The sequence below is a fragment of the Palaemon carinicauda genome, chromosome 19 (assembly GCF_036898095.1).
Source record: "Palaemon carinicauda isolate YSFRI2023 chromosome 19, ASM3689809v2, whole genome shotgun sequence".
NCBI classification, from domain to species: Eukaryota; Metazoa; Arthropoda; class Malacostraca; order Decapoda; family Palaemonidae; genus Palaemon; species Palaemon carinicauda.
In genome coordinates this window covers 16,471,590-16,486,589 of record NC_090743.1, presented here as the reverse complement: position 1 = coordinate 16,486,589, position 15,000 = coordinate 16,471,590, and the positions used below count along the sequence as shown (strand labels likewise).

The window sequence follows — 15,000 nt, the reverse complement described above, 5'->3', positions numbered from 1 at the left end:
TGAAGTTATTAATAATAATCTCAACGTAATTAAAACCATCTGTTTACCTTAATAATGGCAGTCTTGCCAACCCCAGCAGCGCCAAGCATGACTACCTTGATGAGCTGAGAAGATGGGGGTGGTTGCAGGTGCCCGTTGAGGGGTGGTGGGGCTTCTACCGAGGAGGAGGAGGGGGCACGGCGCCCCCCCTGACAGCAGTTGCAGCCCCCCGCGCCGCCTCCACCCCTCTGCCCCCCACAGTCCTCACATGGGCCTGCTTCCCACCCGTTCACCACAACCACTGCAAAGTAAAAATGATTTTAGTAGTGATAATTATACTAACAACAATAACAATAACAACAACAATAACAAGTAGTAGGTTGGCCATGGCACCACCCACCCGTTGAGGTACTACCGCTAGAGAGTTATGGGGTCTTTTGACTGGCCAGACAGTGATACATTGGATCATTTTCTCTGGTTACGGTTCATTTTCCTTTTGCCTACACATGCAGAGAATAGTCTGGTCTATTCCTTACATATCCTCATACACCTGAAAACACTGAGATTACCAAACAATTCTTCTCTCAAGGGGTTAACTACTATACTGTCATTGTTCAGTGGCCACTTTCCTCTAGGTGAGGCTAGAAGTGTGACTATAGATATGGCAAGCAGCTCTTCTAGGAGAAGGATACTACAAAATCAAACCATTGTTCTCTAGTCTCTGTACCATGGTCTTCCACTGTCTTGGGTTAGAGTTCTCTTGCTCGAGGGTACACCCGGGCACACTATTCTATCTTAGTTGTCTTCCTCTTCTTTTGTAACAGTGTTTATAGTTTATATATGGAATGTTTATTCTAGTGTTGTTACTGTTCTTAAAATATTTCTTCTTAATTGTTGATTACTTCTCTTATTTCTTTGTTTCTTTTCCTCATTGGTTTTTTTTCCCTGTTGGAGTCACTGGGCTTGTAGTATCCTGCTTTTCCAACTAGGGTTGTAGCTTAGCAAGTAATAATAATAATAATAATAATAATAATAATAATAATAATAATGATAATAATAATAAAATAAAATTAGTACGAATAATAAACAATCAAAATCTTTTATTAAATAACCATGGAAAAGTAATATAAATTAGAAATAAAATAAACGATTACTGATGTTTCTAAATCAAACATCAGTAAAACTTGATAAAAAGAATAAATTTTATTGTTACTTTCTTGAAAATCGAGGATCAGTGGAACAGCATATAATTATCTAACTCAAAAATCATATAAAATTTTTTTTTTTTTTTTAATCTCAAATTTTTAAAAATCTTTTTCTACTGATCTAAAAATTCAAGATCCACTAGCGACAAGAAAGACCATCTTAAGATTTAATTAAAAAAAAAATAAAATAAAGAAATAAAATAAAATAAAAATAAACACGTAAGGTTTGAGGGAAATATTTTGATATATAAAATACACACAATAAAAGAGAGAAAAATTTGAGGACGATATATAAAAAACTATAAATTATCCACAGACCAAACATTGTTATTATTATTAGTATTATTATTACTTGGTAAGCTACAACCCTAGTTGGAAAAGCAGAATGCTAAAAGGCCTGGGGTTCCACCAGGCAAAATAGCCCAGTGAGGAAAAGAAACAAGGAAAAATAAAATATTTTAAGAACAGCAACAACACCAAAATAAATATTTCCTATATAAACTATAAAAACTTTAAGAAAACAAGAAGAAGAGAAATAAGATGGAATAGTGCGTCCGAGTGTACCCTCAGACAAGAGAACTTTAACCCAAGCCAGTGGAAGACCATGGTTCAGAAATAGTACAACTGAAGAATTACTAACGATGGAACGATCTGGGAATTACTTAAAATGCACAATAATAAATGTTACGTTTCCTATGTTATATTTGATTTTAATCACAAGTGCACAAAATGAAATAATTCACAGAAGATTAACAATACTGAAAATGAAATTGTGATATTGTATCTTCATAAAACAAGTGAGGTTTGCAATGAGAGGCAAATGAAAGAAAGAAGCTAAAAGAAATACCACAGAAGGATGCTTTTGGAGAGAGGAATATCAAGGTAAACGAATAGGAAATCGTAAAAATATTTTCTATAGACTATTTCAATATAAAGCATTTGCCTAAAGTACGAGAATATCTGTAATGAAGAGTAAGTGTCTGACTATATATATATATATATATATATATATATATATATATATATATATATATATATACATACACACACACACACACACACATATATATATATATATATATATACATATTGTGCATAAATATTTCCCGTAACGCTGAACGACAACCACTCAAAAACGAGTCTTCTACCAATTGCTCAAACTGCCATGTGGTAGTTAGGAAAAGGGGAAAAGGGGGAGTGGGGTGGGAAGAATTTAATTCGTGTGCATGTGTGTGCATATCTATCTAAATATTTAGCCGTCATTTTTCACGGGTCGCGTACACTATTAATAAAAATAATTGCATACAAACGGGAAGAAGACCTTGGTAGCGAAACACTGAGTTTGGCGATCCAGAATTAAGAACTAATAAAAGGATAGAACTTCTGTTGAATTATACTATTAGGATAAATATAAAATTTATATGGATTCAATAAATATATTATCAAACTAAAAAAGTTTTTCAATAAATATGTCTTCATATTCAACTCTAATTATGAAGAGAATTACAGAAAATGAAAAAAATATGTTAGAGAGAAGACTGATATAATTTAATGCAAAACTTTTTAATTGCTGATTTGAACAAGTAAATAGTCATAGAAAGTTGTTAAAAACTAAAAGAATATTAATATTGGCATCGTGTTACAAATTGAGAAAAGACTAACAATTATTATTTTAACAATGATATTTGTTACACCTCCAGTCGATAATTTACAGCCTTATTTCTCTTGCCTTTAAAACAAAAAATTAAAATTGCTATTTAAAGAAAAATAAAATGACAATTTTTACAAACAATTATAAGGTTTGATACTGATTACCAACAGTGAATTTTCCAACAGAAAAGACAATAACCCGATAATGAAGCAAGTTTTTCTATGCGATCAAACGAAACTATTTCAGTCTTTTTATTTCAATAAAAAGACCATTACACTAATTATATTTCTCATTTGGACGTGCCTCTTGATATTAACAAGGCTTGGTCATGAAAATGTTTCTTTATTGCAATTAATTCTGCAGGGGGAAATATTGTTTTTAGCATCTAATTATTATTATTGCATGGAACGATTTGTTTACTGCAACTAATATTTCAATGATAGTTTTCTGACATAAGACATGATCATCTCAAAATATCTATATTCTCATTAAATCTTGTATAAATAATAAACTGTTTATCAAAATTATTATTTTTTTGAATTTGAACATTCTTTAAATTTTTTTGGAAGCTTACATCATCAATCCAAGTATTTTTGTTAGTACAAGAATAACTAGAATAATAAAAACAACAACAACAACAACAACAACAACAATGATAGTAATAAATGTGGCAGTTGCAGTTGCGTTGTATTTCCTTTGGATCCATTCCCAGTTATGGGAAACGATTGAGAGAGAGAGAGAGAGAGAGAGAGAGAGAGAGAGAGAGAGAGAGAGAGAGAGAGAGAGAGAGAGAGAGAGAGAGAGAGAATAATTTCGAAAGCAGATTATTAAAGCCTACGAAAAATAATGTGAGAGAGAAAGTTCATTTCCAGAGATCATTAAAACCTAATAAAATAAATATAAAAAGAAAACTATACAGAATCATTAATATCATATAAGTAACTGGATTGATAAAAAAAAAAAAAAAACGTATATGAAAACCGATTGGCCACTCAAACTCAGAAGGCAAAGTTACTGAAGGAAAATGCACTTCATTTGTCCCCGTAACTTTCTCTATTGGCGGACATTAAGCCAATAAAGGTGACAATGGCCGTGTTAAGGTTACCTCAGAGGACTTTGCCCCTTTGCAAAACTCAAAGAGAGCTGAGGTAAGCCTTGCCGAGTTTGAGAAGTTTCGAAAACAACAATAATTGACTTTTACAATGTGAGTTTGGTGGTTAAGGAGCATTAACTGCTTTTGATACGGGCTGAAGTTTGGAGACTATAATTACTTTGTAGCTTCCTATAAATGGTGTGTACAAAGTAAAAATAGCAAGAGGTCATCATTATCTCATTAGTTGTCTTAGAAGGTAAAAAAAACTGGAGACTATAATTACTTTGTTTCTAACGGTGGTCACGATTCATCTCTAACTTGCGCATACTCTCACGCTTTCTGGATTTTGAGGCTTCTCCTTTCAGAATAAGTTATGATTCAATCAATCAATCACTTTCCATTCCTCGTCCTCACACACACACACACTTATATATATATATATGTATATATATATATATATATATATATATATATATATATATATATATACATATATATATATATATATATATATATATATATATATATATATATATTAGAGGAAGTTAGATATATATATATATATATATATATATATATATATATATATATATGTATATATATATGTATATATATATATACACACACATATATATATATATATATATATATATATATATATATATATTAAATTCCTCTGATAAGTGCAATCGCTCACAACTCTACGACGTGACTGATTATCGCAGAGTACGACATACGCCATTCACTTGGCTACTTTATTACTCTTTTCTTACTAATCAGTACAGGCTAATGGATACCAGTGTCTGCTGGAGCCAACGAAAACAGACGGGGGGTTAGCAAGCTCATACCCGATGACTTGCTGAGAAACCGGAAAGGAAAAAGGTCTAAAATATTTATATGTGAATATATTTCCCATCTATCAAAACCTTTTGTGTTACTTATGTTAATGTCTATTCAAAAGCCAAATATATTCTACTTCCCTTTGAATGAGTTTGATGGAAATCTACTGTATATAACGATTAATCTGACAAATAGAATATACTTGTAGACAGTGAAAATTATTATTATTATTATTATTATTATTATTATTATTATTATTATTATTATTATTATTATTATTATTATTATTACAAGACAAGCTATAACCACAGTTGAAAAAGCAGGATGCAATAAGACCAACGGCTCCAACTGGGAAAAATAGCCCAGTAAGCAAAGGAAATAAGGAAATAAACTACATGACAAGTAATGAATAATTAGTATAAAATATTTTAAATTCAATAACATTGTTAAAATAGATTTGTCATATATCAAATATGAAGACTTATGTTTGCTTGTTCAACAGAAAATTATTCGCTGCATTTTGAACTTCTGAAGTTTCACCGATTCAATTGGCGTATAGAAAGATCATTCCCCAATCTAGTCACAGCTGGAATAAAACTTCTATAATAGTTTGGAATTAAGCCTTATGATGAAGAAGGCATGGTAGTTACAATTAACTGTATACCTAGTACTACGTACACGATGGTACAGTCTGGAAAGATATGAATGCAAAGGATGGTCAGAATTATGAAAAATCTAATGCAACATGCATAAAGAACTAACTGAACGACAGCGCCAGGGATTAATATCTAGATCAGGAATAAGAAATTTAATAGACCGCAAGTTCTTGTTCAACAAATCAAGATGAGATTCCGCAGCTGAATACCAGACAGGAGAATAATACACAAGGCAGAATGAAAGAATTATAATACTTCTTCAGAATATAAAAGACTTTCTCAATAAGTGATTTTTTGTGCAGTTGAGAAAGAAAAAGACTAAATGTGTTTCTCAAAAGTAAATTTGCAATCAAGAATCACACCTACAATTTTAAAGGAGTCGTATATAGTAAAAGAAACATTATATCAATGCAAAGATTTGGCGGTTGAGGAGCTACTGTCCTCGAATTACAATCATACTTTGAGTTTTGTTAGGGCTTAACTTCATGCGCCATAATTTGCATCATGCGCTTATTTTACCTAGATCTCTATTAAGGGATTCAGCAATCCCAGATCTACATTCAGGAAATGGAATTGAGGCAAAGAGAGTAGCATCATCTACATATCCAACGTACTTGTTTTCTAGGCCAAACCACACAAGAACACCTTGAGGAACACCAGATACCATATTCCTATGCTCACTAAGGAGTCCATTAACAACAACTCGTTGCAATACATTACTTTAAAATTCATAAATGATGCTAAGAAAAGACTTTGTGAGTTTGAAAACAAGGACCTCATGATTAAAATAGCCAGAGGCAGCTCCAAAATCAAGTCCGATCATATGAACTCCCTGACCACAATTAAGGGATTTCTGTACAGCATTGGATATTGTAAGAAGGGCATCACATGTTCCAAGTCCTCTACGAAAGCCAAATTGCAAATTGATTACCTTCAGCATACCTATTTAGACGTTTTTCCAAAAGACGTCCAAAAACTTTAGTTTGGGCTGTAATCAGCTGGGCTACAGCTACCACAAACATACATTACCTAATGGAGCAGCATTACCAATTCTCCAACAGGAAGGAATTTCAGCGCCTTACAGAACTGATTAACTGATCTCTCAATACTAAATAGTTTTAATATCTATCTACCGATACCAACAGAACGGAAAGGGTTTCATACCTGAGGAGGAGGGTATGGCGCGTGTGGTGGAGTCGTGGGCGTGAGGTTTGTGTGAATTGGAAGTGTGGGCGGGGCTTGGGCGTCGATTCTGGAATGGTGGCTTAACACTGGCGCATCACACGAAACCGACGTCCATCTGCAAAAAAGGCAGAAATGTCAGTCAAGACTCTCTGATCTGTCGGATCCCATCAGGCAACGAGGCAGAAATTATAGATTTCTAATGACAAATTATGTTTTGGATTTCTTGTGACGAGGTTTTGCGCATCTTTGTAAGTTAATAAATGAGGTGTACTTATACGCAAGAATGAGGTTTGTTCACGAAGGGGTAAGTAATCTTAAAAGTCTAATAAAAACATAAAAAAATAAGATAAAGATGGAACTCATAGAAAATGTCTTTATGGCGATTTCGATGAAAACTAATAGAAATTCTGTAGAGATGCATATGCATGCCATAATTGTGTGCTAAAGATTAGTTATTATTATTATTATTATTATTATTATTATTATTACTTGCTAAGCTACAAACCTCGTTTGAAAAGCAAGATGCTATAAGCCCAAGGGCTCCAACAGGGAAAATAGCCCAGTGAGGAAAGGAAATAAGGAAAAACTGCAAGAAGTTTAAGAACAATAACATTAAAATAAATATTTCATATATGAATTATAAAAACTTGAAAATAACAAGAAGAATAGAAACAAGATAGAATAGTGTGCCCGAGTGTACCCTCAAACAAGAGAACTCTAACCCATGGTACAAAGGCTATGACACTACCCAAGACTAGAGAACAATGGTTTAATCGAATTACTAGATCTTTCAAGACAGTAAGTATTTGCCTATAATTATATAATTGTTCATATTCATTTTTTTAAAATGTAGTTATGTACCATTTGAGAGTATTTTGTCTTTTTGTCTGGAAAAGGTAATACCAATATAAGAGAGAGAGAGAGAGAGAGAGAGAGAGAGAGAGAGAGAGAGAGAGAGAGAGAGAGAGAGAGAGAGAGAGAAATCAATGCATTCATACCTTCTAGCTAAATCTCACATTCTTAAAAAAATCAAGACGTCTTTAAATAGTCTCAATAAGTTACAATAAAACAAATCTAAATAAATACATAATTTGTAATTCACGAGCTGCTGCTGTATTTTCTATTAATTCTATTGAAACAGCTCCTGTTGTATTTGCTATCAATTCTATTGAAACAGCTGCTGCTGTATTTTCTATTAATTCTATTGAAACAGCTGCTGCTGTATTTGCTATTAATTCTATTGAAACAGCTGCTGCTGTATTTGCTCTTAATTCTATTCAAACAGCTGCTGCTGTATTTGCTATCAATTCTATTCAAACAGCTGCTGCTGTATGTGCTATTAATTCTATTCAAACAGCTGCTGCTGTATTTGCTATCAATTCTATTGAAACAGCTGCTGCTGTATGTGCTATTAATTCTATTCAAACAGCTGCTGCTGTATTTGCTATTAATTCTATTGAAACAGCTGCTGCTGTATTTGCTATTAATTCTATTGAAACAGCTTCTGCTGTATGTGCTATTAATTCTATTGAAACAGCTGCTGCTGTATGTGCTATTAATTCTATTGAAACAGCTGCTGCAGTATTTGCTATTAATTGTATTGAAACAGCTGCTGCTGTATTTGCTATTAATTCTATTGAAACAGCTGCTGCTGTATTTGCTCTTAATTCTATTCAAACAGCTGCTGCTGTATTTGCTATCAATTCTATTCAAACAGCTGCTGCTGTATTTGAAATCAATTCTATTGAAACAGCTGCTGCTGTATTTGCTATCAATTCTATTGAAACAGCTGCTGCTGTATTTGCTATCAATTCTATTCAAACAGCTGCTGCTGTATTTGCTATCAATTCTATTGAAACAGCTCCTGTTGTATTTGCTATCAATTCTATTGAAACAGCTGCTGCTGTATGTGCTATTAATTCTATTCAAACAGCTGATGCTGTATTTGCTATCAATTCTATTGAAACAGCTGCTGCTGTATGTGCTATTAATTCTATTGAAACAGCTGCTGCTGTATGTGCTATTAATTCTATTCAAACAGCTGCTGCTGTATTTGCTATTAATTCTATTGAAACAGCTGCTGCTGTATTTGCTATTAATTCTATTGAAACAGCTTCTGCTGTATGTGCTATTAATTCTATTCAAACAGCTGATGCTGTAGTTGCTATTAATTCTATTGAAACAGCTTCTGCTGTATGTGCTATTAATTCTATTCAAACAGCTGCTGCTGTATTTGCTATTAATTCTATTGAAACAGCTTCTGCTGTATGTGCTATTAATTCTATTCAAACAGCTGCTGCTGTATTTGCTATTAATTCTATTGAAACAGCTTCTGCTGTATGTGCTATTAATTCTATTCAAACAGCTGATGCTGTATTTGCTATCAATTCTATTGAAACAGCTTCTGCTGTATTTGCTATTAATTCTATTGAAACAGCTGCTGCTGTATGTGCTATTAATTCTATTGAAACAGCTTCTGCTGTATGTGCTATTAATTCTATTCAAACAGCTGCTGCTGTATTTGCTATTAATTCTATTCAAACAGCTGCTGCTGTATTTGCTATTAATTCTATTGAAACAGCTGCTGCTGTATGTGCTATTAATTCTATTGAAACAGCTTCTGCTGTATGTGCTATTAATTCTATTCAAACAGCTGCTGCTGTATTTGCTATTAATTCTATTGAAACAGCTGCTGCTGTATTTGCTCTTAATTCTATTCAAACAGCTGCTGCTGTATTTGCTATCAATTCTATTGAAACAGCTGCTGCTGTATTTGCTATTAATTCTATTGAAACAGCTGCTGCTGTATTTGCTATTAATTCTATTGAAACAGCTGCTGCTATAGCTGCTATTACTTCTATTGAAAGCCGCATTTCCTATTCCTACTAAGCAAGACATTTCTCACGACTACCATTACTGGCAAAAAAAAAAAAAAAAAAAAAAAAAAATAGAAAAAAAAAACCCACTGATTAAATTACCTTGGTATTGTAATTACGAGCCATGAAAACATTCAGTATTAGAGCAATTAACTGGCCCAAATGTAATTAAGATTAATCAGCTTTTTATATGTTTTTTTTTCGTTAAACATTCTCGCTATTTGTGGTTAATTAGTGATGTGTTCATTGTAATTAGCCATTAGCTAAATTTCATTACGATTTAAAAGGGTAACCTATCAATAATAGGCATTTCAGATCATTTGAATTTTTTAATATAAAAAAACTGAAATCTTCCTTGGTAACGAAGGGAAAGAATAAAAAAACTATCTACAACTTTTCAAAAGAGCATCTTCATCTCCTATGATGATGAACTATTGGTAAAAAGGATAAAAATACCCATTGATAAGTAGAAGTAAAAGTTTTTTTTTTTTTTGTCTTCCTTCGCCCCAATAGTTCTCGCTGATATTTTTGGGATATATATATTTTTAAATTGTGATTAATGTGAATAATTGCAAAAGCCAAGAACATAGACAACAACAGCAACAACAACAACAATAATAATAATAATAATAATAATAATAATAATAATAATAATAACAATAATAATGATAATAATAATAATTGCAGAAACCTCCAATATTGACTTCTACCAGATGCAAGAAGTTCCAATATGCAATCATAATTTTATGTATTCCCAGATAATTATTTCCTCCTCATATACGAGTAATGGTGGCAGGTAATAACAGGTAGTGATATCAGGGGAGATAATAGTAATGTTAAGGTTATTACCCATCATTTACGAGTGATAACAACTGCTAAGTAATAACAGGTAATTTCACTTCAGATACTGATTCTTTTTAATTGGAACAGAATAGAATCTATTGCCTACTTAAGAGTGCGGGGTGGGGGAGGGGTGATGGTGTTGCTATTAATGCAGGGAGGAGAAAGGAAAAATAGTAAAGGATATTAGTGTGGTGAGGCATTCCCATTTCAGTTATATTTCTAATTAATTAATTTCTAACTAATGTGGTCATGTGAATAGCTTGAACACTTTTTATTTGACTACATATCTCGATATTGTACTTTTATTTCTTTTAAAGTTACTTTAAGTTATTTCTATGCAATACCGGTACTACGAGAATTTTAGGATGCACCGGAAAAAAAGAATGTTTCAGATCTGCCAAAATATCAATAAGATTGGTAAGGGAAATGAATGTCTTAATCTGGACGTCATATCTGCATTTCTTGTTATCTGTCAAGATTCCTGAGTTTTGTGATGTCAATGAAATAAATAATTTCAAAAAGCAACAAAACATTCCTCAATAGGTTTAAGTCATAAACTATTGCATAAACTGCGAACACGCAAAACGCCGAAATTCCATAAGAAAATAAAAATGCAACATCTTTCCAAACAACGAGAATTTCATGGCCGCAAGAACTTTGGAAAACGCGCTTGACAGGTCGGTTGATAAGCGTTAATAGAGTAAATATTGAAAAGAGAAGTTTCTTCCATACAATATTTGGAAACATATGTTGTAGAGGCATGAACATTAGTTGTTGTTCGTTGTCTTACGAGAATTCTTAAGGAAACCATTTGTGAAAGACATATCAAGGAAATTGTCTGCATTTCCTACGAAGGAAGTATATTGATAAGGATACCCTAAAATATCATTATAATCCTTATTACCTGTGCGATAATAATAAATTGGACAAATTCGAAACCTTTCATTTAGACCTGGAGTTACCCGCGTTTTTGTTCTCCTGTACCTCTTGGGCACGTTAATATATTCCAGTGTACCTTTAAAATGGAAGATGAACAAGAGAAGCAATGAAATAGATAGTTATATGATTTTATTACTTAACCTCATTGCAGACTACCACATGTAATGCGCAGTACTGGCTATCAAGGAGGTTAACCTCCTAGCTGGCTATCCTATCTAATCTGATTATTATCATTATTATTATTATTATTACATATCCAAGCTACAACCCTAATTGGAAAAGCAAGATGCTATAAGCCCAGGGGCTTCAATAGGGAAAAATAGCCCAGTGACGAAAGGAAATAAGGAAATAAATAACAATAATGTACGCCCTGAAGAGTAAAAATGTACGACTGATTTAGGGACTCTAAATCAACGGAAAGTTTGTACGTACCGCAACTATTTAAGAAGGATGGACACGAACCCAAGGAATCCACCAACTACCTCGGTGTTATAATTTATTTTTATCTGTATGTTTTTAATATACAAATGTGACGTTACCTGATGAGAGAATATTGTGATATTCTATTATGATTATATTATTTTAAATCTGTTTATTTTATCTGATCTATTTGTTTAATTTTACAGTTATTTCTACCCTTTTCGTTATAGCTCGCAAGAAAATCTAAAATAAATTTTTTTTTCAGTATCTTTAAAATTATACATATATAATTTATAATAAGAATAAAGAAAATTCACACAGAACCTACAGCTGCAAAAGGAAATATATCATCTATGCCTGAGGTAAGACATTACAATGATATTTATGGGGAATAAAAATGAATAGGGTAATATATCATTTATAATGGGGAAATCCTTTCTGATAACTTTACAGACGTTAAAATGGCATATGGAAATACATCATATTTTACTACATAAGAATAGGAAATGTCTTTATAGACGATGCAACGTTTCCATATGAAAATAATAATTGCATTTAAAGGCAAACTTTGTGAATAAATACATCACGAACAAAAGAAAACACATTCTTGATAGGTCGCTTATGACTGGCAGTGGCAGGACAATGCCGTAGAGACTGACCATATGATAAGCGCCAAAGCCCCCTCTCTACCCAAGTTTGGACCAGGGAGGCCCAGGCAATGGCTGATGATGATTCAGCAGGAAATCTACAGGCTCTCCCAAAAATCACATCTTTAGCTCACAAGGATGGTCAGGTTGCAGACACTACAATAAACTATCGAGCTTTAGCTAGTCTCGAACTCCATTTCAGCCGATCGCCAGGCAGGGACGTTTCCAATAGGCTATCACAACCCTAATAGTTGTAATTCACATTTTCTCAGCTATTGTTATTTATTTATGTAGGAGAAAAATAGTGTGAATACACATCATCTATAAAAAGTATTTCCAATGACCTCCACTACTAGATAATGTTATCTTCCCTATATAATAAAGATAACGTGTCTAGACAATATATGTAAAAATATATTTCTTTTCAGTCACGCTAAGCGGCATTACCAGACGTATAACTATTCGGTCTCTCCATGTCCCTTGGGTAAGGGGAGTGGGAGTAGTCATACCCTAGTGAGAGGGGCTACCTAGAGAGGTACACTCGGACGCCACAATCTAACACAAATTGCCGAAACTGCCGTGTTGTAGTTAAGAAAAGTGAAGAGGGTGGGACGAGTTGCATCTGTGTGCGTGTGCATGCAAATCTATCTTAATATTCAACAGTCATTTATGACGGGTCACGTACACTAGTATACTATAATATACAAAGATAAAACTGAATTAAATGTCTTTCCAAGCGGTTAGATGGAAGCAGGGCAATGATATCTCCTCAGCTATGAAGACTTCTTAAGTTCATCATCTCTCCCCAGATAAGTATATAAAATATGGTCGTGAGGGGAGACAGTGGTAATTCAAGTTATAACTGCATCTCTTATCTATTATGTCTTGAACGACATTTAAGATGATATATAACTGGCTTTCTTGTAATATGAGGCAAGGATAAATCATCTGAGAGGGATATATAATCTTCATGGATTATCTAAGCTCCGTGGAAGTCATTGTAATTTTTATTTTAGAGATGGCGTTTTAGAAATGATTAAATTTTACTTGTTAGATTCTTCTTAGATGGTGGAAACTAGTCGATTAATTATCCTCTTAGAGTAAAATCATTGTAGATGTGGTACCTTTAAACCAGGTTTCAGTAATATTAGATATGATTTTTCAAATTTCATGATTTATATAAATCAAACAAAGGTTATTATTTTTAATTATTCATATAATTTCAATCGCCCATTTCTTTCGAAATAATTTTTTCCCATAAAAATACAAAATTCTATGAAAGAACAGTTGTTAGCTTCTTAAAAACTAATTACCAAATAAGTTGGGAGTGTGAATATACCTATACAGACTTCCATGTAAGTGTCTGCACATTTATTTGAAAAAAAAAAAAAATACAAATATATGTACTTTAAATCGTACAAGTATGTTTCTTTCCTGGAACATTTGTAAAAAACCTAATCGTACTTTTGTTAACTGAAACTTCATAACAAAAAGAATATAACAAGACGAAATCACAAGTGAAAACTCTCTGAACAAATAAAATTAATACATCAGAAGTAGTTCAGCCAATCAACACGGATGAAAAATTATTTCTAAGGAAGTCATTTAACTCAATCATCAATGATCATTCATCCACCATCAGTTTCACTGAAGAGTTTAAGAAAATATTTCCAAATGCTTGGATGAATCTAATGATTTAAATGTTGATAAAATCCTTTTTGGATTAATTATATTGACGTGTTAATTCCCAGCGTAAATTGAGTAATTTAATGGATTACTTCTGTGAGCGTGAATGCAATCGTGTATAATTTCATGGATAACTTATCTATGGAGCATTGTAAGACTTTAATATAATGTATTACATTATGACATGTACCATAAGTAATACTGTCATACCCTTATCACCCGGTACACAAATATCTTGAAATGTTGATTTAAAACTCGTAAATTAAGACTAACATAATGAACAAGAAAAAAGATTATGACATCAAGTAAAAGTTGATTAAATTGAATAATTTGAAAAAAAAAGATAGACACAAATATAAAAATAAAGTATGTAAAAGGATTATCAAGGACGCGTAAAGCAAATTAAGCGAAAAGAAATTATATGAGGATATAATTACGCGAAATTACGCGAACAGTTACAACTAAACAATCCAATGCAAAGACAATAACAAAGTTCCCATCATAATAAGAATGCAGTAAACAGAGCCCATTAGAGACGAATTAGTAGAAAAAGAGCACGAAAGAATAAAGGAAAATGGAACAATGTGAATATCATCAAGTTAAATATAAAACGAAATCTACACAAATCTTAAGAAAATAGAGAACAAACAAATGAAATGAATAAATTTAACTAACATGTAGTAAAAAGCAACTGAAAACCATCCCATTTTAACCCAGGAGCTTCAAAACATCCAAAGCAAAAATATAAAATTGTAAGAATCAAAAGAATACCAATCCTGAAACAATAACGATAAATAAAATACAAAAATCGGATAAAAATAAATAGAAAACAATTCCCGCTCAAAGCAAATATTGAAACACCATCAAGGATAATAAAAAAATTAAATAAAAACAAAAATGAAGAATAAAACTCCCTGAACCATCGCGATTCGCGCAGTTTGTTCTGTAAGCGACGGAGCGTAAAGACCAAATTAGTCTTG

The 15,000-nt window shown here is 32.5% G+C and overlaps 1 protein-coding gene across 1 annotated transcript in view; it reads right to left on the bottom strand.

Annotated features, from left to right (window-relative positions):
- LOC137658914 (uncharacterized) overlaps positions 1-15,000 on the bottom strand; it is a 323,352-nt gene that overhangs the window by 5,211 nt on the left and 303,141 nt on the right. The window contains exon 5 of the mRNA XM_068394033.1: positions 48-280. Coding sequence (XP_068250134.1) covers positions 48-280 — 233 coding nt within the window. The remainder of the gene's footprint in view (positions 1-47; positions 281-15,000) is intronic.